The following is a 23,995-nucleotide window of genomic DNA, read 5'->3' on the forward strand; positions in this document are numbered from 1 at the left end:
ACAGCAACTGGATCAGCTTTCCTGAACAGCTGATGACTATATTTAACACGTGCTGCAGCACGAAAATCTTTCAAAGTTAAAATTTGTGAATCATGATCTAAAGGGCCATTCACCTTTTTGCTAACAGAATGCCCTTCTAGTAATGAAGAATGAACAAAAATGTTGTCTATGGTTGTTCTACTGTTCCCTTGCACTCTCGTTGGAAAGAATACGGTTTGCATAAGATTATATGAATTAAAGAGGTCTACCAGCATCCTCTTCCTTGCACAATCACTTATACAATTAATATTGAAGTCACCACATATAACTAACTTTTTGTATTTCCTATAAAGTGAACCAAGAACCTCCTCTAGCTTTAGCAAAAATGTTGTAAAATCGGAGTCTGGGGATCTATAAATAACAACAGCTAGAAGTTTAGCTCCGTTAGATTTAACCACACCTGCACAACATTCAAACACCTTTTCAGTGCAGTACTTTGAAACATCAATTGACTCAAATGGGATGCCGTTTTTCACATACATGGCTACTCCCCCACACCGCAAAGAGCTCCTAGAAAAGCTGCCAGCCAACCTGTATCCTGGTAAAGGAAGCCTCTGAATTATCTCCTTATTTAAGAAGTGTTCAGATATACCAATAATTTCAGAGTCAACATCTATAAGCAGTTCACTAACTTTATCTCTAATACTTTGTATATTTTGATGAAATATACTAATTCCCTCATTACTCGGATACCTAAGCTTTGTCAAAAGTGATTCCCTTGTTAGAGAGACTTCCCTTAAGCAGGAATACCTATCAGCTGACTTCAATCTAAAAAAGGTGCAGCTCTAACACCCACTACTGCAGGAATTTTCCCATGAGTGATCCCACCAACCCCACCTATGCTGTCACCTATAAGCTTTGCCAACCTCCCCTCCCCTTCCCATACCTGTTGAGGTGCAGGCCGTGTCTAGTGAACCCCGTCCTGCTGATAGACTCCACCGGCACCACTGAAATGTGACCCTTGCCTTCTGTCATCAGCGCACCCCCAAGTCTCATGTTATTACGCCTGACGGCTGTATTAAGATGAGGCCGATCGTGACGCTGAAACAGTTCCACGAAATGCACATTCGTGTTGCCAGTCTGAGTGGCTATCTTTTCCAGGTCACCATCTATGTTATACTCCCCATCCCTATCAACACTGTTACCAGCCCCACCCACAATCACTACCTGATCCTCTTTAGTAAAATCCCTACATAACCCCCCTATGTTAACAGTCACCTGAGCCAACCCTGCATTAGGCTTCACAATGCTGGTGACCTGGTACTCACTCCCCAGCACTTCCTGCAACTGCTGGCCTACACCTCTGCCATGAGAACTACCTAACAGCAGAACCTTCTTTTTCCTCTTCGACTTTGCAACTGTTCTAGGCACAGTAACTACTGAGGTCTGCTTCATACTTCCTACATCTACAGCTAGTAGAGATTCCTCTCCACTAGACTCTGACAGTTGGTCATATCTATTGTAAACACCAATAGTAAAACTATCTGAAAATCTTCCTCTCCTAGCAGATCTCTTGCCAACAGCCAGCCCCCATTCCCCACCCCCGTTCTCCCTCATCATCCTATCTAGCTCCTCCTGTGCGTTTCTCAACTGCACCTGAAGGGCACAGATCTTACGCTCCTGCTCCTCTATCAACTTACTCTTGCTACATAACCTGCAGTTCCAGGAGAGGATCTCACCAGAATGCCCACTGGCTTCCCTACTGCATTCCCCCCAGTGAAAGTACTTCCAACAAGTCTCACACCGCAATCCACTCTTCACGAACCTACGGCAAAGCCCACACTTCTCACTCATGGTAAAATTTTACTTTTTCTAAGTTCCGCTACTACAGTAAGAAGATGTTAAAAACCTGACTACAATAATCACAAACTTACTCTACAAGGGAAGTAACTACTATTATTAACAGTATTAATAAACAACAAATGTGAATATAACAAAAGACTAATACAGAAAGAGAATCAAACGTCTAATGACACAGTAATGAAGCTGAAAACAGTTCCCAAAAGGTTCATCTGAAATTATTTCACCAGAAAACACCAAGAACACCGGTTGAAGACTACTAAAGTTCCTAAATAAACCAATATACACAAACAATTAATTAGTACTTAGCTTTCGATGCGCCGCTACAGCTGCAACTGGTCAGCGCGGAATGTAAACACAGGGAAGAGGTTGCATTGCTCAATACGAAACACTCACAAATATCAGGTCGCAACACAAGAAAGGCAGTGGTGAATGAAGAAACCACTAATACGTCACTTATATAGTAAATATTATCACAAAACCCGTTAAAATATGTAGCTGAAACGTAAAAATATATGAAAACTTAGAGAGCGATCTCACACGCAGTCACTCGCTTATCCAAGCCGGGAAAGACTCTCAGACTTGCCTACAAAACCCATGTAAAGTACAGAGCGTGCGCGCCGCGCCAAGTTTTTTTTTTATCTTCCCACTCTCTTATGCCACCGGTTTTCGTTAATAGTACTAAGTTAACATTCCCTGTGATGGTAAAGAAAGGAAGAGATTTTTGAACACGTTATCTGAAAACTAATTACGTTTCCAATTCAATCTAAATTTAGCCCTTAGAAGTACAAGCACAAGCAAGAGGACCAGATAAATAAAACAATTTCTTTGTTAATTTTACGATATTGAAATTCACAAAACTGTGAAGTAAAATTTAAAAAGACGCCAGTTTCACAATTTGTAGGTGCACGTCTATGCCAGAGTGCTAGCAGTACACGTAACGTAATGACTTTACGCAGTGAGTAAAAAGAAAATGGGTGCCATGCTCGAGCAGCTCCTCATAAGCCATAATTTTCTGTATCCAGTGCCAATTGACGGTTGAGGTTGTTCAAAAAGCGACGCCAGTGGAAAGTGGATGACAGCAAACGAAGAAATCCGAGTGACGGATCACGCTGTATACCCTGTGGCAATTCGATGGATGGGTCTGGGTTTGGCGAATGCTTGGAGAACGTTTAGAGCCAACAGTGAAGTACGGAGAAAATAGTGTTACGGTACTTCAAAATGGTTCAAATGGCTCTGAGCAGTATGGGACTGAACATCTGAGGTCATCAGTCCCCTAGAACTTAGAACTACTTAAACCTAGCTAACCTAAGGACATCACACACATCCATGCCCGAGGCAGGATTCGAACCTGCGACCGCAGCGGTCGCGCGGTTCCAGAATGAAGCGCATAGAACCGCTCGGCCACAGCGGACGGCGTTACGGTACTGGTTTATTTCTCGTGGTTAGGGTGTGGTCACCTTATTATGCTAAAGAATATGTTAAATTCGGAAGGATACGAACGAAGTTTACGGAATTGTGACTGCCTACTTTAGAGAAGCAATTCGGAGACGATGACCACATTAGCACGACAATCCACTCTCTCATGGAGTAGCATATGAGAAGGAATGGTTTGTGAACAATAACATTCCTGAAACCGACTGGGCTGCTCAGAGTCACGACCTGATCTTTGTGGGATGAGTTAAAACGTCGACTTTACTCCAGACCTTTACGACTAATATGACTACCTTCTCTGCTTTCGGTTCTTCAGTAAGATTCGGCTGGCAGTGCTCAAACTATATTGAGACACCTCATAAAATGTGTACCCAGCACAGATGAAGCCGTCATAAATGGGTGTTAAAATATTTTCATTAAAAAGTCACTACCTGTTTCGCGTCAATACAGATGCATCTTCACATTATCTGCATTAGAAATTAAAACGTTACACAGTTACATTGTCTTGAGAATAGACGTGTACTCTTATAAAGTGGCAAATATTCAATGACAGCCATGTATTCACAAGTTTATTTAAACAGTGGTAGCGCGACAAAGTGATTGCTTAGAGCCAAGTCCCATCGTTCACGGTCAAGGTAGAAACAGACAGAAAGCTAAAATCGATATTCCATGATGAAATTGATTCGGACCGCGAGAGAACGTGCGTAGACAGCCTGGAAGTGTCTACGGGGCTAGCGTGAACTGTACTCATGGGTCGGTACTGCAAACAACCGGTGCTAGGTGGCGCTAGGGCGAGTCTCGGACCGAACTGACGTTGTCTATGGCAACGAAGATGACCTGTACGCACGTCTACGCTGTTTTCGACATCGCCTTCTGCGGTTTCAATCGTTTAATCGTTAACTGTCACTTTTAGCGTGCTATCTGTTTCTGTTTCCACGATGAACGATGGGCTCTAGTCAATCACTTTGCCGCGCCGTGATTCTTTAAATAAAGCTGTGAGGACACAGCTCCCTTTGAATATTTGGAACTTTATGGTAGCACACATCAATTCTCAAGCCTCTGTGTTTTAATTTCTTGAACGGGTCGCCTGAAGATCCATCTTTGTTGATGCGAAACTGGTAGTGGTTTTTTAGCAAACGTATTTTAAAAGCCACTGCGAAAGACTTTATTCACCATGTGAAATTCTGGCTGCGGTTTCTCTAGCCTTAAACTAATACTTCCCATGTTAAAGTCCCTCTATATGTGTCGGACTACATTTGATCAGCTGATGTATACATAATTTCCTACGGAAAAGGAACGACCTTCGGTCATTAATGAAAAGTGAATTGTAATTATATGTACGAGGGGCGCCCAGCAAGTAATGCAATACATTGTTTTCTCGGCTACTTTCGGCTTAAAAATGCGAAATTTGTTGTGGGTTGTCGTGGAATATTCCTGACTGAGCTCTATGGTTTCACGAAGTTCCGATAGGTGGCGGCACTATAAATAGCGTTGAAAATGGCGTCTGTAACGTAGATGCGTTCCCACCGGAGAGCAGTCATTGAGTTTCTTTTGGCGGTAAACCAGAGCATCCCAGATATTCACAGGCGCTTGCAGAGTGTCTGCGGGGACCTGGTAGTGAAAAAAAGGCAATGCGAGTCGTCGGGCGAAGCGCCTGTCTTCATCGCAACAAGGTGGCGCCAACCTGTCCGATTTCCCGCGTGCCGGCCGGCCGCATACATACAGCTGTGACTCCTGCCGTGTTGGAACGTGCGGACACTCTCATTCGAGGTGATCGACGGCCGGCAATCAAACACCTCGGTGCACAAGTGGACGCCTCTGTTAGTAGTGCTGACACACTCGCCAGGAGCTCACAGGCCGGATCTCGCGCCTTCCATCTTCTTTGGTCCAATGAAGGACGCATTCCGTGCAAGCAGTACGTGGATGATGCGGAAGTTATTGGTGCAGCAAGACGCTGGCTCCGACGTGGAGCAATGGAGTGGTACCATGCGGTCATACAACCCCTCCGAATGAGATGGCATAAGGCCTTCGTATTGAACGGAGGTTATGTTGAAAAACGGGGTTTTGTAGCCTAAAGTGTGGAGAATAATGTGGTGCTCTGGAATTCTGAGTAAAACCAACCTGCTTTCAGAAAAAAATGCCTTGCATTACTTACTGCACGCCTCTCGTACAAAACATTTGTAACATTGCGATTAAGTGTACTTCTGTGGCGAACTGTAACAAAACGAAAGTGTGGAGAAATATATACTCCAAAACATAGACCGCAAAGAGCCTATGATCTCTCAACCGCCTCGCCAGGCCCAGCAGGGATAGGAATGAAAAATGGAAAGAAATAGGATCGTCCCGAGACCTCGCCAGAAGGTAATACTACGATACTCGTCTAAACGGCATGGTTTTCAACAATGGCAAGTGGCAGAAAAACGGGGAGCTTTTCATCGACAAACTGCTGGAACGTTTGAAATGTACTGATCTAGTGGAGCTATATGATTCTTTATATCGATAAGGATAGGAGCGGGAGCAATGAATTAAGCCTTTAAAGTCAATACTGCCATTAGACGGTTTTTTATTTGCAGTTTTACATTTACGCGATCATAATTTCGACTTTAGAGCCGAAATCATGATCGTGTAAATGTAACACTGCAAATGTAAAACAGTCTAATGGCGGTACTGACTTTGAACAAATATATTATGACTGTGGCCCCACATTATGAAAAAATTATTCAATGAATTAAAATTTGTGCCATGGCCTTTTCTTACTAGGCACATGTGCTAACCACTACATCGCCATAGTATTGTGGCTACCACAGCTACACGAACTATCCTGGTCCAGTGCCCTCCCTCCTGAAGGTGTGAATTGAAGTTTGCGTGAGAGAGAGTGCAGGTCTAACGTAGTCCGTGCAGCGGTGGTAGCCATGATGCTACAATGATATACTGGTTAGCGTATCTGCCTCCTGAGCAGGAGACCTGGATTTAAGTCCTGGCTGTGGCACAGATTTTAATTCATTGCTTCAGTTTTTGTTCTTATAGATGATGTTCGAAATGTATTCGCAGTCGCGAACATGGGCAACGGACAGCTTTATAATGGAATGATGACAATGAACCGGGATTGTTTGTCTCCACTTCCTCTGAATCACAGTGGTACGTTGTAAAGAGTCGCCGTTCATACATTCATTGGTCCAAGATTGTACACAGGAACTTTAACATTTTTATGCATGTTGATAGAGTTCAATGTGAGCACAGTTTGTAGCTCGACATATATCAAAACGGTACTCGACTTCTCGCCACATGTTCATAAGCATAACAGGTATTATGACCTCTACTGGGGCGTAGATCCGTTGTCTCAAATCTACCAGGTCCCGAACCTTTGTTCTGTAAACAATGTCCTTGATAAACCTAGAAGCACTGAAATCCAGCAGAATCAGACCTGGAGACCGAGGGAGCCAGGCAATGGGACACACGCACACACCGCTTCCTATCCAACGCTCAGGAGACGTCTCGTGGATAACATCGCTGAGATAGTAGGGTGGGTTACCATCCTGCTGGTAAATGACGTCGGGAGGCATCTGCGGAACTGCTTAGTTCGCCAACATCTCGGGATATGCGTGCCCTGTCACTGTGGACTCCATAAACAAAATGGACCAGTCACACCATTTTTGTGTAATACCAACCACACATTACATTTTGGTTTGTCTCTTTAGCACTCAGACACATGTTCTGGAGTCTCACTTCAGTATATTCTACAGTTAAGTCGGTTAGCTTTGCAGAGACGTGGAAGATAGGTTGATCACTGAATACTACTACAATGAGGTAGTCGTTCTTTTCGTCCACACGATGCTGTTATTCAACAGCAAAATTAGATCAGGGTTAATGACATGTAAAAGTTAGCATTTGTAAGCACGCAAACTGAAGACGTTTGCACACAATGTCGCGCACCGTCGAACGCGGAACCGCAAGTTTGTTACTACCTTGCCTAACGGATTTACATGGAGTTCTCGCGAATGCTTCGCACACATTTTCCACTGTCTCTTCATTCACATTCCCAATAGGATGTTTTCTAGCATTTGAAATCAAACTTCTCGTTTCCCGAAGAGTTCTGCCACACTGATAATTGGATTTACGTGTGGGAGGATCCACGTTCCACTCTCTTCCTGTACTCCGTTGAATACGTGTTACAGTCCATAGCACACATGGCATTTCCCGCTGTGGCATCCACATGTTGGCTGTCATGAGTGCGTCTGCCTGCTGCACAGTGAACATTTGTGTGCACGAGACATACGACTCAGTGCTGTTCATGAAATGGTGAGGATCACATCTCGGATAGTATCTCTATCGACGTGTATGTACCCAACAACATAAAACGTCGGGTTCTTTCGTTATAAGGAGTTGTTAGTGTACACCTTTAGCCCGGACACACTGTATATTGTACACTGCTGCCGGCCGCTGTGACCGAGCGGTTCTAGGCGCTTCAGACTGGAACCGCGCGACCGCTACGGTCGCAGGTTCGAATCCTGCCTCAGGCATGGATGTGTGTGATGTCCTTAGGTTAGTTAGGTTTAAGTAGTTCTAAGTTCTAGGGGAGTGATGGCCTCAGATGTTAAGTCCCATGGTGCTCAGAGCCATTTCAACCATTTTTTTGTACACTGCTCGACATGCAAAATGTAACACCAACAGGGACCGAAGATATCACAGCCAAACTGATTTGGGAAATGACACTTTGTACAATGATCATGTAACTGAAGATTTCGTCCCATGTGAAGTGAGGAAGATGATGAAGTAAGTATTGAATGTTGTCGCCAATGCTGGCTATAATCGGTGCCACACGACTCGACATTATATCGAAGAGGCTCTGGCTGTGTTGTTGGGCTATGGCAGCCCGTGCTGCTCCCACATATTGCTAAAGTTGATCTGGTGTAGCAGCGGGTGGTGTATGCAGGGCCAGTCGTTCCGCAATCATCGACAGGACGTTTTCGATAGGCGAAGATCGGGAGAACAGGGAGGCCAAGGTAGCAATGCAATCCGATAGGAGATGAAGAAGTCTGGAATATCGCATTGTCCTGCTGCAATGCGGCCATCGCCAAGCTCCCAAGGTATGAGAGGACAACAGGCTCCAGCACTTCGGAGGCGTGACGCCGGCTGGTTAGTGTACCGACAATGCGTACTGCAGTGGAATCCATTACCACCCAAACCATAATACCGGGTACAGGACCAATATGGCGACGCATAAGGCAACAGTTCAACAGTCTCTCACCACGGTGCCTAGCAAACACGGTGGTGTTGGAGGCAAAATCGGAATTCGTCGGTAAAAAACAATGTCATTCCATTCGGTTGTCCATGTCCGTCGCTCATCGCACCGTTGCCGTCTCAGTGGTAAAGGCAGCAATGGACTCCTTGCGGACAGACCACCCTGCAAACGACGTCCAATTGTACGCGTGGACTTAGCATGTTGCGCAACAAGCCTAATTTGTTGCGATATGTTCGTAATGTGGCAGAGCGATCCATCACTGCAACGCGCACAATATGCCTGTCATCCCATTTATGGAGCAACGAGGTGGTGCAATCGGTCCAGTCGGTCTGTCGTTCCCCCCTGCATCCAGCGATAACAGACATGATCATCAATTTCTCTGAAGGATAATCCGCAATCCCCGTACGCAACTATTCTTCCACACTGTAACACCGAAACTTGCTTGAAAGACGCTCGCTGACTTGTACGAGGCATACTGAAGCTGCTTAGGTAAAACAACCGCATGAAAGAACAATTCTAGTACGCCCACAAGGACGCCTGTTCCCCCTTTATATAGGGCTTGCAGCCGGCCGTGGTGGCCCAGCGGTTCTAGGCGCTTCAGTCTGGAACCGCGCGACCGCTACGGTCGCAGGTTCGAATCCTGCCTCACGCATGGATGTGATGTCCTTAGGTTAGTTAGGTTTAAGTAGTTCTAAGTTCTAGGGGACTGATGACCTCAGATGTTAAGTCCCATGGTGCTCAGAGCCATTTGAACCATTTAGCACCTGCATGTGGCGTTACTTGACGCTCGTGATGTGAGCCTGCGCTGAAATACCAATAATATACATCTCTCGTCACCTCCGACGCATGCTGCAGATTTCAAATGATTGGGATGCATCCTTCAGCGTGTTGCATTTCAGGTGGTAAGCAGTGTATGTCAAGATACCTTCGAACGAAAGAAAGATGGCCAGTTCAGCAACTCTGTTTTAAGAGTTGCGAATTAGATTCGATAAAGTTGGAGTTATACACTACTGGCCATTAAAAGTGCTACACCAAGAAGAAATGCAGATGATAAACGGGTATTCATTGGACAAATGTATTATACTAAAACTGACATGTGATTACTTTTTCATGCAATTTGGGTGCATATATCCTGAGAAATCAATACCCAGAACAAAAACCTATGGCCGTAATAACGGCCTTGATACGCCTGGGCATTGAGCCGAACAGAGCTTGGATGGCGTGGACAGGTACAGCTGCCCATCCAGCTTCAACACGATACCACAGTTCATCAAGAGTAGTGACTGGCGTATTGTGACGAGCCAGTTGCTCGGCCACCATTGAACAGACGTTTTCAATTGGTGAGAGGTCTGGAGAATGTGCTGGCTAGGGCAGCAGTCGAACATTTTCTGTATCCAGAAAGGCCCGTACAGGACCTGCAATATTCGGTCGTCCATTATCCAACTGAAATGTAGGGTTTCGCAGGGACCGAAAGAAGGGTAGAGCCACGGGTCGTAACACATCTGAAATGTAACGTCCACTGTTCAAAGTGCCGTCAATGCGAACAAGAGGCGACCGAGACGTGTAACCAGCGGCACCCGATACCATCACGTCGGGTGATACGCCAGTATGGCGATGACGAATACGCGCTTCCAATCTACGTTCACCGCTATGTAGCGAAACACGGATGCGACCATCATGATGCTGTAAACAGAACCTGGATTCATCCGAAAAAATGACGTTTTGCCATTCGTGCACCCAGGTTCGTCGTTGAGTGCACCATCTCAGGCGCCGTGATGTCTGTGATGCAGCGTCAAGGGTAACCGCAGCCATGGTCTCCGAGCTGATAGTCCATGCTGCTGCAAACGTCGTCGAACTGTTCGTACAGATGGTTGTTGTCTTGCAAACGTCCCCATCTGTTGACTCAGGGATCGAGACGTGGCTGCACGATCCGTTACAACTATGCAGATAAGATGCCTGTCATATCGACTGCTAGTGATATGAGGCCGTTGGGATCCAGTACGGCGTTCCGTATTACCCTCGTGAACCCACCGATTCCATATTCTGCTAACAGTCATTGGATCTCGATCAACGCGAGCAGCAATGTCGCGATACGATAAACCGCAATCGCGATAGGCTACAATCCGACCTTTATCAAAGCCGGAGACTTGATGGTACGCATTTCTCCTCCTTACACGAGGCATCACAACCACGTTTCACGAGGGAACGCCGGTCAACTGCTGCTTGTGTATGAGAAATCGGTTGGAAACTTTCCTCATGTCAGCACGTTGTAGGTGTCGCCATCGGCACCAACCTTGTGTGAATGCTCTGAAAAGCTAATGATTTGCATATCACAGCATCTTCTTCCTGTCGGTTAAATTTCGCGTCTGTAGCACGTCATCTTCGTGGTGTAGTAATTTTAATGGCCAGTAGTGTAATTATGTAATGAGATCCAATGATCACGCCAAATGAATCGGAAGACATTGTAAATGTTAGTCATGGATAGAAAATGCAATTGCTTGTATATAAAATTATATATAAGAACTAGAATTTAAGACTTCCCATTAAAGAATAACCTTAATTCATGTTTCAAAATCGTTCCTTTGGGCACCGTTGTCACCACTGGAAGTAGTTGTTGGATGTGGCACGTGCGCCTGTGTAACGCACCTCGCAGTTTTTCGCTGTGAGGAGGATTCCATCCGAGGCAGGCGCGCCCCTGCTTCCGGAGACGGGGGTGGCCCCCGCGTTGTCTTATTAGGGCGTCCGCGACGGCGGGCAGCCGGCGCGCCGGGCCGCGCATGCAAAGCACAGGCCATTGTATCCGGCCCCCGGCGCAGCCCTGCTATCGCTGACACGGCCGGCATATGAAATTCCACCAGCCGCCCCTCCCCTCGACTCGCAGTCGCCGTCGCGACGCAATCATTCCGTCCGGCGGGCGCATCAGCAGCGCTATCGCAGCCGGCGTTCGCAGAAATGCCGGCTCGTCTACAAAAATGGCGCCGAGACATTTTCCCCATAATATCTCATTTGGCATCGCGCGTTTGGAAACGCGAACAGCAGCAGTTCTCGACTTCCCTCTGCTTTGCGTGGACCATTTTTCTTATCGGCTTCCGAGGCACAAAGCGCGACTTTTTTTTATCTACTTTCCTTCCCTCTTCTCCCCTCTTAAATCACCGTACCGCTCTTAGATACGAGAAGCGATTCCGGTATGGAGCAGTCGGCATTGCTTATTTTTAAAATTGAATTTTTCCATAGCTTCGGAATGGCGACCCTTCTATCCTTAGAAGTGGACATCTTCCTTGTCTTGGAGCGTTAAGATGAACATCAAAAAAAGTAAAATAAAACGAATAGAATGTAATACGGTCGAATCAGGTGATCCTGAGGGAAGAGATCAGGAAATGAGATACTACTGGGCAGCAAAACAGTTGAGCGTTGGCAATAGAAAGATACTTTAAATGTAAACTAATTGTAGCAAGAAAACAGTTTCAGAAAAAGATAAATTTGTAAAAATTTAATATAAATTTAAGTGTTAGGTAGCGTTTTCAGAAGGTATTCGTATCCTGGGATGGAAGTAAAACTCTCAGACAATAAGAAAATATAAACTTTTATAATGTAGTTCTACAGGATAATACTGAAGATTAGATGGGTACATTGGACAACTAATTAGAAGTTACTGAACCTAATCGGAATAAAAAAGTTTGTAACACAACCTGACTAAAAGAAAGGTTCTTATTAAGTTATTGTACAATGACTGTGTTGACAATTTACGTTATACAGTGTTCCTTCAGACGTGCATATATATGGGAAGGAACATTGTATAACTGAATTGCCAACAGACATTGTACGATAACATAATAAGTATTACATATATCGACTGGTTGAAACGACGATCACATCGAATATATCTCTCTGGCGTGAATCACGTAGGATGTGTACGAGCAATAGGAGATGTGGACAAGATCGACATGTGGAAGTTTGGGTTAGTCGTGGGGCCGTGCTCGGATATCCGAAGTGGTTAAGGTGACCGCTCACGTTAAGTGGGAAATACGAGTTCAAATCCCGGTACGACACAAATTTTCGTAAGTCACTGATAGACAGCAGAGCTGCAGTCAGTATCGATTCACAGCCTACGAATCGAATTTCGTAAAAGAAAGCATCGGTTGATAAAATCCACCTTAAGTCAAAAATGATTCTTCATTTTTGTAATGGAGGGAAGAGAGAAAGAGAGAGAGAGAGAGAGAGAGAGTGTGTGTGTGTGTGTGTGTGTGTGTGTGTGTGTGCGTGCGTGGTGGGAGGTGGGCGGGGGACTGACTACAATAAGCAGTTTCAAAGGCTTGTACAAAAAAAGAATATGGTGGAGAACTGTATCAAATCGCTTTTCAGAATGAAAAAGGCAACAAAAACATCAAAGACAGCAAAAACAAACCTCTTGTGAATAAATGTATGGCACCGAACATTCAACGATATAAGAAATGTCGTACTATCATAAGAGAGGTCCAAGTATTGCATAAAACTCTAATTTACCGTCACAGTCTTGAAAATCAGCATCTGATGATCTTAGTCTTTTCCATTTTACCGCCTTAAAATAGCGAAACAATCAGTGCACACTTTTACAATCAGACATGGCTTTCACCCGAACTAAAGCTTGCAGTAAGTGGAAAATATCAAATTACACCTTAGTAATTGACTTGAAAAATTATTAGAAGTAGGAAAATCTCTCAGAAGTGTTAAACGGCCATTAATGAAATATCTTCGTGGGAAGATTTGGGACAACTGCTATAACGACTCAGGATTGTTAACTGGTCCTGCTGTTACGGTTTGGGTCTGCTGTCTATATTGTTTTGCTTCGGCATTTGTCCTATCGACATCTTCCGATAATTATCAACAATAGCCCATCGACCACCTGAGAGCTATTTTTGTTCTGTGGCCCCATGCTCATCTTATCGCCTTAAATGTTAGAAGGAATACCATGTGTGTATCTGTTCGTGAACCTTTGAAAACTTTATACTACAGCATTCATATATTTACTTTCTGGGTCAAGCGTCCTTGACAGTCTGACATTTCCCCAAAAGAGAGTGGAAAGCCACTAAAAATCCACTCTCAGGTAGGCCGGTCTGCTACAGTAACAGTAGCTAATCCGGAATACGGATTCGACCCTGTTACCAGAAGACAGCGAGCGGCGTCTGAAGATAACTAAGCGTGTCTGGTACAGCTTTTCCTTGCGTCTCCTAAATCATTCAAGGTGAATGTAAGGAAGCTAATTATTTTTAATGGTGCTTCATTAATATTTACTTAACGCAATGACTTGTTTCATGGCGGTGTTATACTGCAGCAGTGGTCTGATGGAATACAAAATAATGTTAAATTAATACGCAATCCCCACCGCCGGCCCACATCTCTCTCTCTCTCTCTCTCTCTCTCTCTCTCTCCCTCTCTCTCTCTTCACACACACACACACACACACACACACACACACACACACACGTGGCAGGTGAGACACTAACACGAAAAGAAAACAGTGCAATTTGATGACATTTCCGCTGTTTGACTGTGCAGACTTCTTTGTTTTAAATTAGCTATCGTGATTTTGGGGTTTTGCGTATAATTAGACTTATATCCAACATTGTGGTGTTTGACAATGGCTTAATGCCGTAACCATAATATAAAGAAATATGTTCGTACAGTCAAATGGTGGAAATATCATTCAAACATTACAACATGACTGTGGCCCAAAAATAGTATCAATATAGTGAAGAATGTTCCCTCTGCTATACCCTTCCTGTCTACTGCAATAAAGTATTTGTTTTGAAATTGGAAATTTCACATTTCGGCTTTATAGTTTGTATTTTTACGGTTCAGTACCTCAGACGGTAACAACGGAACCCTTGTAGGATGACTTTTTTCAGCATACCTCTCTCTATCTGTCTGACTATTAAAGACCCATTTTCTCAGAAGCGGGTTGATGTATCAAATAGAAATTCATGTCACTTACTAAGATCTACGATCTCTTGGCGGTGTAAAAAACTGAAGCTCCTACGCCAATGCAATCAAATGATACGACTGTTTATGTCCCATATTTCAGTGCTCGCAAACCCACTCATGAAAGCCAATAGAGTACTTCCCGTTGGCCTAGAATGATGAAGTTTGGCAAGAAGCAAGGTTTGACTGTAAAACTAAAAGTAAAAATCCGAAAACTGTTAACTCGTATTTATATGACATAAAAATATTCCTTTACCACTTGTTATCCGACTTCATAATTTAAGTCTCGGAATTGCCAGAACCGATATCTTGCCAGTATCAATGACGATAACAGGCAGAAATTATCGATATTGTCGATTTCCGGGAAGGATGACCTATGTACACAATTAAGTTTGTATGGAACCCCCTGTGAGCGATTCCTACGCACACGTGGCCATTTTTTTACCCATTTAATTTCTTTGCCGCTAATTTCGAGCGTTCATCCCCATAATCAGTCAAGCCGTCGAGCTGGAACTTGGCATCGTCGTTAGTTCAAGTTAGACTGTAGGCAGTGTGTACAGACTGACGCTGTAGTGCTGTTGGTATGCGCATTACTTTCGCGAAGAGGGCTATTTGAAACAGTGTTGAGGCGGAAGACAAGGTCGTGATAGACGCGTGGATAGTACTTGTAAAATAACAGAGGGCAGAAGCGCCCTGATTAGGAACTGTGTCGAATCATGTCTTCTGTACTCTACTGCGAGATTCCAATGATCAAATTTTTTCGTCTTCGGATACAGCTTTACGTCGAGCGCCACCCAATTATTGTGAGTCAGTTACTGCGACCACGAAGGGGAACAGGCTGAGACTTGTACCGTAGCCTGTACAAAAGAAAAGTCCTTCATGTAACATCATGATCGTTTCGAAGTCTTGTGTATAAATTGAGGCGGTACAAAAGCCTCCTCGAGCTTTAGGGACAGAAATTATGTTTTACTGGCTCATATTGGGCGCCGAAATTATGCAGTGACGCTCCATTCCTATAACCACCTGTTTCCTGGCCGACAAACTAGTGTAGGTAAGTCATTAAAGATCAAAGGTTTAGAGGTGGTAACATATTACATGAAGGAAAAGTGGTTAATACGGAACCACATAGATCGCAATAAACGCCATGTTAATTTAGGTTTTCAGTCAAACAAAGACATCAAACAATTGCCCGATATAACTCAAAGTATTTGGCTGGAATGTAAGGCTTTTTCATACAGGATGATTCAGCTAAATGTGGACGAACTGCAAGAAACGATTCTAGAAAAAATAAGGAGCAAAAGAGTTCATATGGACAGATGGCCGGAAATGCGTTCCAAGGGAGCTACATACACTTGAAGGTGGAGGTAAAAGATTTTTGTCAATGTAGGTTAACGATTGTAAGCACACATAAGAACACGCCAGCCAAGTCGGAATGTTGGGTCTGCACCGGTATTTTAGCTCCACACCCAAGAGGTCAGTGAGCTGGAGCACCATCAAGTGGTATCCACATTACCCTTCGTACCACCAAAGGCACATCTTCCAGCAAGGGAAGGCAAGGTCACCCGCAGGAAGTGCGGATATGCCTCGCCCGTAGGGCGTTGTGGAAGGATGACGAATCCCACGGTGCAGTCGCCAGCAAGCCCCAACCAAACATTGAGGCTAAACCATACCATGGGGATTCTCCATAGCCCACAGTGGCTGTTGTTAAGGCTGACCATAGCGCCGTTGGTAAAGGTAGTCTCATCTGTGCGTAGGACTGATGAATAATTCCCAGCGCCGTGGTGGTCTGTGCGATGAATCAGCAGCAGAGGCAAGTCCGTAAACAATAAGGCCAGTACACATTGTGATACGATTAGTGGCAGTTGTGACCAACGTTCCACGCTTCGTCTGGCTTACCGCTTGCTGGCTGGCTACTCACCTACCTGATGCTGATACTTGCGACGCTGATAGATCTTTTATCTGCATCTTAGAGTGGATGTCCCTCCCTCTGAGCAAAATTCCGGCCATATGTCCATATTACCTTCTTTGCTCCTTACCTTTGCAGCCATCTTTTTCTGTGGTTTGTCCCCATTTAATAAAATCGCTCTGTATAAAGTGAGTTTTTGAATGTAGTCTGTTAAATGTCAGAAGGTCATCGAGCGACTAAGTGATGTCAGCTCCAGGGGAAACCGCCAGTTCTATGGCCGCTGCTCCTGGGCCAGTCAAAAGGGCAGACAGGAATGCCCCAGTGATGAATACAGGAGGTAGCATTGTCCGTGTGCAAACTGCTGTAACGGGGTGAAGAAGGGGGGCCCTTGCCGTTTGGTTTTACTGACCATAGCAGCAAATCTACCGGTGAATAATACAGTGGCATATCAGTTAACACACACATGCACGCAAGCACACACATCACAATTATAACTTCTTTTGAGTGTAGCGCTTTTAAATCTTCATTCTCCCCAGTTCTTTACTTTTGCGAGAGCAATTTTCTTGACCATTATTGTAGCATATTGCAATAATGATGGAAGCCATTGCTGTTCTTTGAAACTTCAGTTTGTTCATGATTTTTTTCCATCCACAAAGTTTGTCAGATTTCATTAAAGGAATTAACTTTACCCACTTTTCATGGATCCCAAGTGTCATATGCATTCTAAGACAAAAAAAAAGAAGGAAAAAAACGGTGCTCCACTAACGAATTACTCGAACTTGATGTACATGCACGGAGAAACAAATGATCACAATCACAGAAAAATTCGATGATTCATTCAAGAGAAAAAACTTCACAAATTGAGCAAGTCAATAACGCTTCGGTCTACCTCTGGCCCTTACGGAAGCCGTTATTAGTCTTGGAATTGATTGACAGAGCTGTTGGCTGTCCTGAGGGATATCGTGCCAAATTCTGTCCAACTGGCGCATTAGATCATCAAAATGCCTATCCGGTTGGAAGGCCTGCCCATCATGCTCCATATGCTCCGAACTAGGGAAAGATCCGGCGACCTTACTGGCCAGCGCAAGGTTTGCCAAGCGTGAAGAAAAGCAATAGAAACTCTGGCCATGTGGGGGCGGATGTTATCTTGCTAAAATTTACGCCCAGGATGGCTTGCCGTGAAGTGCAGTGAAGAGAAACAAAACGAGGTGTAGAATGTCGCCGACGTACCGCTGTGCTGTAAGGGCAGCGCGGATGATGACCTATGCGGTCCTGCTATGAAAAGAAATGGAACGCCAGAGTGTCACTCATGGTTGTGGGGCCATTTGGCGGGCGACAGTCAGGTTGGTACCCCACCGCTGTCCAGAGCGTCTCCAGACACGTCTGGAACATCATTGTCTTGAGTGATGAGTCCTGCTTCGAACTGAGCGCTGATAACCAGCGAAGATGTCCCTCAGAACGACAAAATGGCTTCAAATGGTTCAAACGGCTCTGACAAGTGAACCTCCCCATCGCACCCCCGTCATATTTAGTTATAAGTTGGCACAGTGGATAGGCCTTGAAAAACTGAACACAGATCAATCGAGAGAACGGGAAGAAGTTGTGTGGAACTATGAAAAAAATAAGCAAAATATACAAACTTAGTAGTCCATGCGCAAGATAAGCAACATAAAGGACTGTGTAAGCTCAGTAACGCCGTGGTCCCGTGGTTAGCGTGAGCAATAAAAGTGGTTCAAATGGCTCTGAGCACTATGGGACTTAACTTCTGAGGTCATCAGTCCCCTAGAACTTAGAACTACTTAAACCTAACTAACCTAAGGACATCACACACATCCATGCCCGAGGCAGGATTCGAACCTGCGACCGTAGCGGTCACGCGGTTCCAGACTGAAGCGCATAGCACCGCTCGGCCACTTCGGCCGGCTAGCGTGAGCAGCTCCAGACCGAGAGGGCCTTGGTTCAAGTCTTCCCTCGAGCCAAAAGTTTAATTTTTTATTTTCAGATAATTATTATCTGTCCGCCCGTCCGTAGTATGGGGACCCTACACCTACACAAACATTGAAACACACGACTTCAGTCGACTACAGCGCACGGAAGAGAGAGTATTCACGCTAACGAGGCTCCCTGGTTGGCAGTTGACTGTTCGCTACTTTGGACGAGAGTGCATTAAATACGTGAGATGTATTCCGTGGGCAATATGAATCCAGCAAATATAGCTCCTGACTTCAATGAACGAACGAACAGATCATAACTTTGCGAAAATAAAGCAAGTATTCACTCGAGGGAAGACTTGAACCAAAGACCTCCCGCTCCGCAGCTGCTCACGCTAACCACGGGACCACGGCACTCCTGAGCTTACGCTATCCTTGATGTTGCCTATCTTGCGCATGGACTACTCAGTTTGTATATTTTGCTTATTTTTTCATAATTCCACACAACTTCTTCCTGTTTTCTCGACTGATCTGTGTTCAGCTTTTCAAGGCCTATCCACTGTGCCAACTTATAACTAAATCCGAGGGGAGTGCGGTGGGGAGGTTCCCTTGTGAGCACTATGGGACTTAACATCTGAGGTCATCAGTCCCCTAGAACTTAGAACTACCTAAACCTAACTAACCTAAGGACAGCACACACATCCATGCCGGAGGCAGGATTCGAACCTGCGACCATAGCAGCAGTGCGGTTCCGGACTGAAGCGCCTAGAACCGCTCGGCCACAACGGCCGGCCTCAGAACGACATCCAACAGCTTTATCAACCAACGCCAAATCGAATAACTGCTTGCAAAAGGACTTTAAGTGGACTAGCTCGTTACTGACGTGATCAATTTGTGAAGATTTTTCTTTCGAATAAATCATTCCAATTTTTATGAAATTATAATCATTTGTTTTTCTGTACATGTACACCACATCTACCGATCTCCGTCCGTTTCGGACAATTCGTTCGTGGTGCGTTCTTTCTGCCTTTAGTGTATCTTCTAGTGCAGTGAATGAGTTACAGGTTTGGTAACGTTTCACGCAACACAGTACAGCTGGAGTATACAAATGACGAAATGCAGGCTGGGATTTTATTGCCGCAGTCTGTTCGTGGCTCCAGAAAGACGTGGACTCGATAGCAATATTGGCGAACGAGGAAATTATGACTGTCTTGTCGACTGATTCGTGGGGTAGGCTTTATGGCTGCCCTGCTACAAATAACTTTAGCAAAATAAATCAAGCACCACAACGTGTAACACGACGAACATGCAACTGTCCGCGTCATTTCCTGACACAGACTGTCTGTTTACCGTGTTGCAGGGTACTTTGGCAAGTACCTGAACAAGTACAACGGCAGCTACATCCCGCCGGGCTGGCGCGAGTGGGCGGGCCTCATCATGAACTCGCGTTACTACAACTACTCCATCAACCTCAACGGCAAGCGCATCAAGCACGGCGACGACTACCACAAGGTGAGTGGCCGGCTGCGCCGCCTCATCTTTCCTCGACGACAGGCCTCAACGCACGTCTGGGTAACTCGAACCTGGCTGCTGGCTCCCGAGTGGGAAGCTGGTGCTCTGCCTCTCAGCAAAGCTAGCTGAGCACATTTCAACGGATCCACTCAAAGCTCGAGGCTGCAACCGTCTCTGTAGTTCTCTTTCGAATATATTCGTCATTACAGAAGTTTTAAATTTCTAAGGTCGTCCTATCTTTTGAGAAAATAGCAATTTCTTTCTACACCCGTGAGCCAATCTATGAAAATTTTGTTTGTGGTGCAATTTGTCAAGCGTCATGTTAACTTCTTGCTGAAAGAAAAATATAATTAGGAAGAGCACACTGTCCAGCAATATGTACTATCTACATTCTGTATTCAGCTGTGGTGTGAACATGAACACTGACAATCCGCGCATTGATCTTATATCTTGTACACATTATAATTATGACGTGCCGACATCCAGTGTATTCCACGATCCTTACACATACATTTGTCATTGACACGATACAGAGTGCAGATGGTGGAGGCTGTATGCAATGTGAAGCCGAAGATCCTGAGATAGTAACATAGTCTTACTGAAATCGGTCATCCAAATAAATACCTTACTTGCGGCCTTGGCTGTTTGGAGTTTTTCCAGAGCTCATACCTAAACAAAATATCTTAACGTACATTATTATTCTAATTATTTGTTTTACTTATTTTTGTTTCACGTTGTAAATTGTTATTTTACGTTTTAAATTCATGTTTTTTTTCGATTTTTAGTTTACCATTTTACATATGTGTATTTTGTTAGTTTAAAATAATAAGTAACTCATTATTATGATACGAAATCATTACAATAATGATAATCTGTACAGAAATGCTTAAAACATAATTCTTTTTTTTACGTCAAATACATCAAATAAATGAAATTTCTTCACATAATACACACGACGGACAGCACAACATAAAACAAAATTCAGTAGAATTCACGAACTGTGGCGGGTTATCTTCTAAATATCCCGATTTGTATCAGCCGTATTTGAGTACACTGGAAAATGTTGGTGAAGAGAGAACTGATGATGTGCTAGTGACTGTAGCTTGATTATATTTCTTCTCAACTGGACATTGACATAATAATCGTTCAGTGAACTAGATATCAAAATTTCTCACAAACTTCTTCCAACATCCAATGTCGTATACGTGTAACGGCTCTATCTGTCCTGTCGAGCCTTTTGGGGTCACAAGACGAACAAATTCCTTGTCACTGAAGTTATATTTCTATTAAAATTATCGACGTTTCGACCCCTCTGCTGACATCTGCCTCAGGATCTTATGGTGTACACTACTGCTAGAACACTGTCAGATACGAGGACGCGACACTCGAAAGAACAGATATCATTGATAACCGGTGCCGGTCGGGGCACACATTTTCAACATGTCCCCAATGATGTATAGCAACTCCTGTTTGCAGCTAGGGTGTCGATTTATCATTTCATTTCTAGAGAAGCTGCACGGCATCAATGGTATCTGTTCTTTAGGGAACAGATACTACCTTCATATATAGAAACTAGTCGGACGAACAAATTTCCTTAAGCAATCTTGTTTATGAGTGAACTGCAAAATTTTTACGAATTTCAGCAGCACTCGTCTATCGTCACTACTAGATGTTCGACATTTAGCTGGCTCGTTGAGATACACTTTAGGGTGACCATTTCTAGTATGACTATTTCAGAAGATAGATTTGATATTTCGGAATTCAGTCGCTTGTAATAACACAGTGTTTACCTGTATTCACTGGTCCCTTAATAAAAGACTCTCCGTTGTAATGCTTCTTCATCAAGAGTCAGAAAATGTGTTATAGCTTCGAGGTACCCCTTGGTGGCGTCTCATACATTCGTATTGGTGTTCACTGGGACTGTAGCAAGGCTCATGCGCTGCGTGTCTCTGCCGTACGTTAACGCTTCCTTGGAATGCGAGACTTCCCACCAGGAACAAGTGGCTGTACGTACAGAGCGACACGGCAGGAGATTTCATTAAGCAACGCGTGCGTACAGCCGAATACGTGCCTCTCATAGTCATTGCCTCAACTTGTTGGGGCTTTAAAACACCAGTAGAATTCCCAATCACGGCAGCGCGGATCACCAACGTCGAAACAAATATATTTCCAGCATTAGTAATAGATGGAAATCTGTATTCCGACAATGGAACTAACAAGTGACTAAAGTAATACTGTTAATACCTCATAAAAACTATAAAATGGTAGTTGCCAGAAAAAATTAAATTTTATCGTTCCTTTATGCTTATAAATACAAAAAACAAACAAATGTTTTTGGCTTGCGCAGTAATCTGAATATTGTTCATTATGATAAAGTAGCATAGCAATTTACAATGTGTCCTTCACGCCCAGTGCAGTATCCTGTATCCCGCGCGCATTCGAAGTCTCCGTCTGCAACAGACCAGGAATTTTATTCCTACCTGTGCTGCTTCAAGTAGCCTACACATCTAAAAATCAGAGGCAGCGAAGTTTGTTACGCTTTGATGAAAGACGAAGTCAAATGTCGCAAACGTTCTTGGTTCGCTATAAACCTCGCCCGCCCCCCCCCCCCCCCCCTCCCCTACCTTTCTCTCTCTCTCTCTCTCTCTCTCTCAGGATACAAAATTACTTTCCTTTAGACACCAATTTGATTACATTAAAAACCGAAGATGATATCTCAGAACATTTGAATGCGATACACCGGCGGTACGCTAGAAATATGATTTCTTTCAAGAACCATCCACAGTTGCTGCTTCTCGTGAACGGCAAAAAGTGTAATTTATTGGATTTCTTGTTAGCCGATTAGCGTCCATGAAAACAGATTTCTTCCAATCGATGATTCTTGTAAGGAAACCATCACATTCTCGTTCAAGTTGTTCTCACGTTCATGAGTTAGCAGTCGCGAAACACTCGTTGTTGACGCTGTTACATAGAAAACGGCGTACGGCATGTAAAAAATGGCGTGCTGAGGCATTTGCAATATCTAAAACTTAGTTTTATTCGGTAGAACTGCAATAAATTAAATGTTACCGATGGTAAACTGTAATGTTTCAGAAAAAAGACTACGTTGCTGTCTTGGACGACTGAACTCTACTGGTTAGGACAAACTATCGTTGTCACCCACAGTAAACAGAGTAACAGGACTCGCTTCAGTGTCTTCCGTTAAGAACGATAAAAAAAGGCGTAGAGTGTAATACATTCATTTTCGTTCCCCCATACTATACGTAATTTTGTACTGTACTTCACGATTATAAAATATCTCTCTTGTTCAGATCAAACTGCGTGCAAAGTTCTAAGTGAGCTATCTTTCTGCTTGAAAGTTTATTTATTTATTTATTTATTTATTTATTGCGCTGATAAATGATTTATGCATTTGCTATATATACATAAACTTTGAATGCGGCTTATTGTACTGGTCTAAACAAATTCCTTAATTTTTCGAGCGATATGCTGTTGTTTACTAATGATGACACTAAGTAATGTTAAGTGAATAATAATTTTCTTGTACACGTAGAGTATACATGTTCTTGTCTTCGAACATTATTTCTTTCACACCCTAATTACACATATGCCAACTAACACGAATAGCAAAACTTCTCTCCCACTGTTTCGCACTGCCATCCCTTAGAACATCCGTCTAACTTTGTAAATGACAAAACTGAGAAGTCTTCTCCAGTGACCGCCACTGCTCACTACTCAACGCCCTAATGGTACAGTGTAACAAAACCCTCCTGCTATTTGAGGAATAAATGACTGACCCAGAAACAGTCAGTTCATTATCAGCGAGAAACAACTTGAAAATGGCGTGAGGGACAGTCGTTAGTGATCAGTCAAAATATCCTGTAAGTCCTCTGAACTCGTTTACGAATACAGAAGAGTCGGTATAGAAACCAATGCTCACTCGAATATGTACCCACAAGAAATAAATCACGAACTTAATTTACGAAACAACCTTAGGTATGTTACGTTTACTGGAATATGTGGAACCAAAACCTGAAACATAGCACGCTATTTGGAGAGCACAAATTTAATTTCGTTTCGAAGTTCAGAAACGTGTGTCAGTAAGTATTGTGGCTATAATATCAGCTAATAGGGAAATGAACTTTTACAAAGGCATGTTGGGTAACCGTGAGG

At 43.9% G+C, this 23,995-nt stretch overlaps 1 protein-coding gene across 2 annotated transcripts in view; it reads left to right on the forward strand.

The window, feature by feature from the left end:
- LOC124588712 (extracellular sulfatase SULF-1 homolog) overlaps positions 1-23,995 on the forward strand; it is a 792,368-nt gene that overhangs the window by 458,284 nt on the left and 310,089 nt on the right. For both annotated transcript variants that reach the window (XM_047131489.1, XM_047131490.1), the window contains exon 5: positions 19,671-19,822. In XM_047131489.1, the coding sequence (XP_046987445.1) occupies positions 19,671-19,822 (152 nt within the window). The remainder of the gene's footprint in view (positions 1-19,670; positions 19,823-23,995) is intronic.

Source organism: Schistocerca americana, chromosome 2 (assembly GCF_021461395.2).
Source record: "Schistocerca americana isolate TAMUIC-IGC-003095 chromosome 2, iqSchAmer2.1, whole genome shotgun sequence".
In the NCBI taxonomy this organism is placed as follows: Eukaryota; Metazoa; Arthropoda; class Insecta; order Orthoptera; family Acrididae; genus Schistocerca; species Schistocerca americana.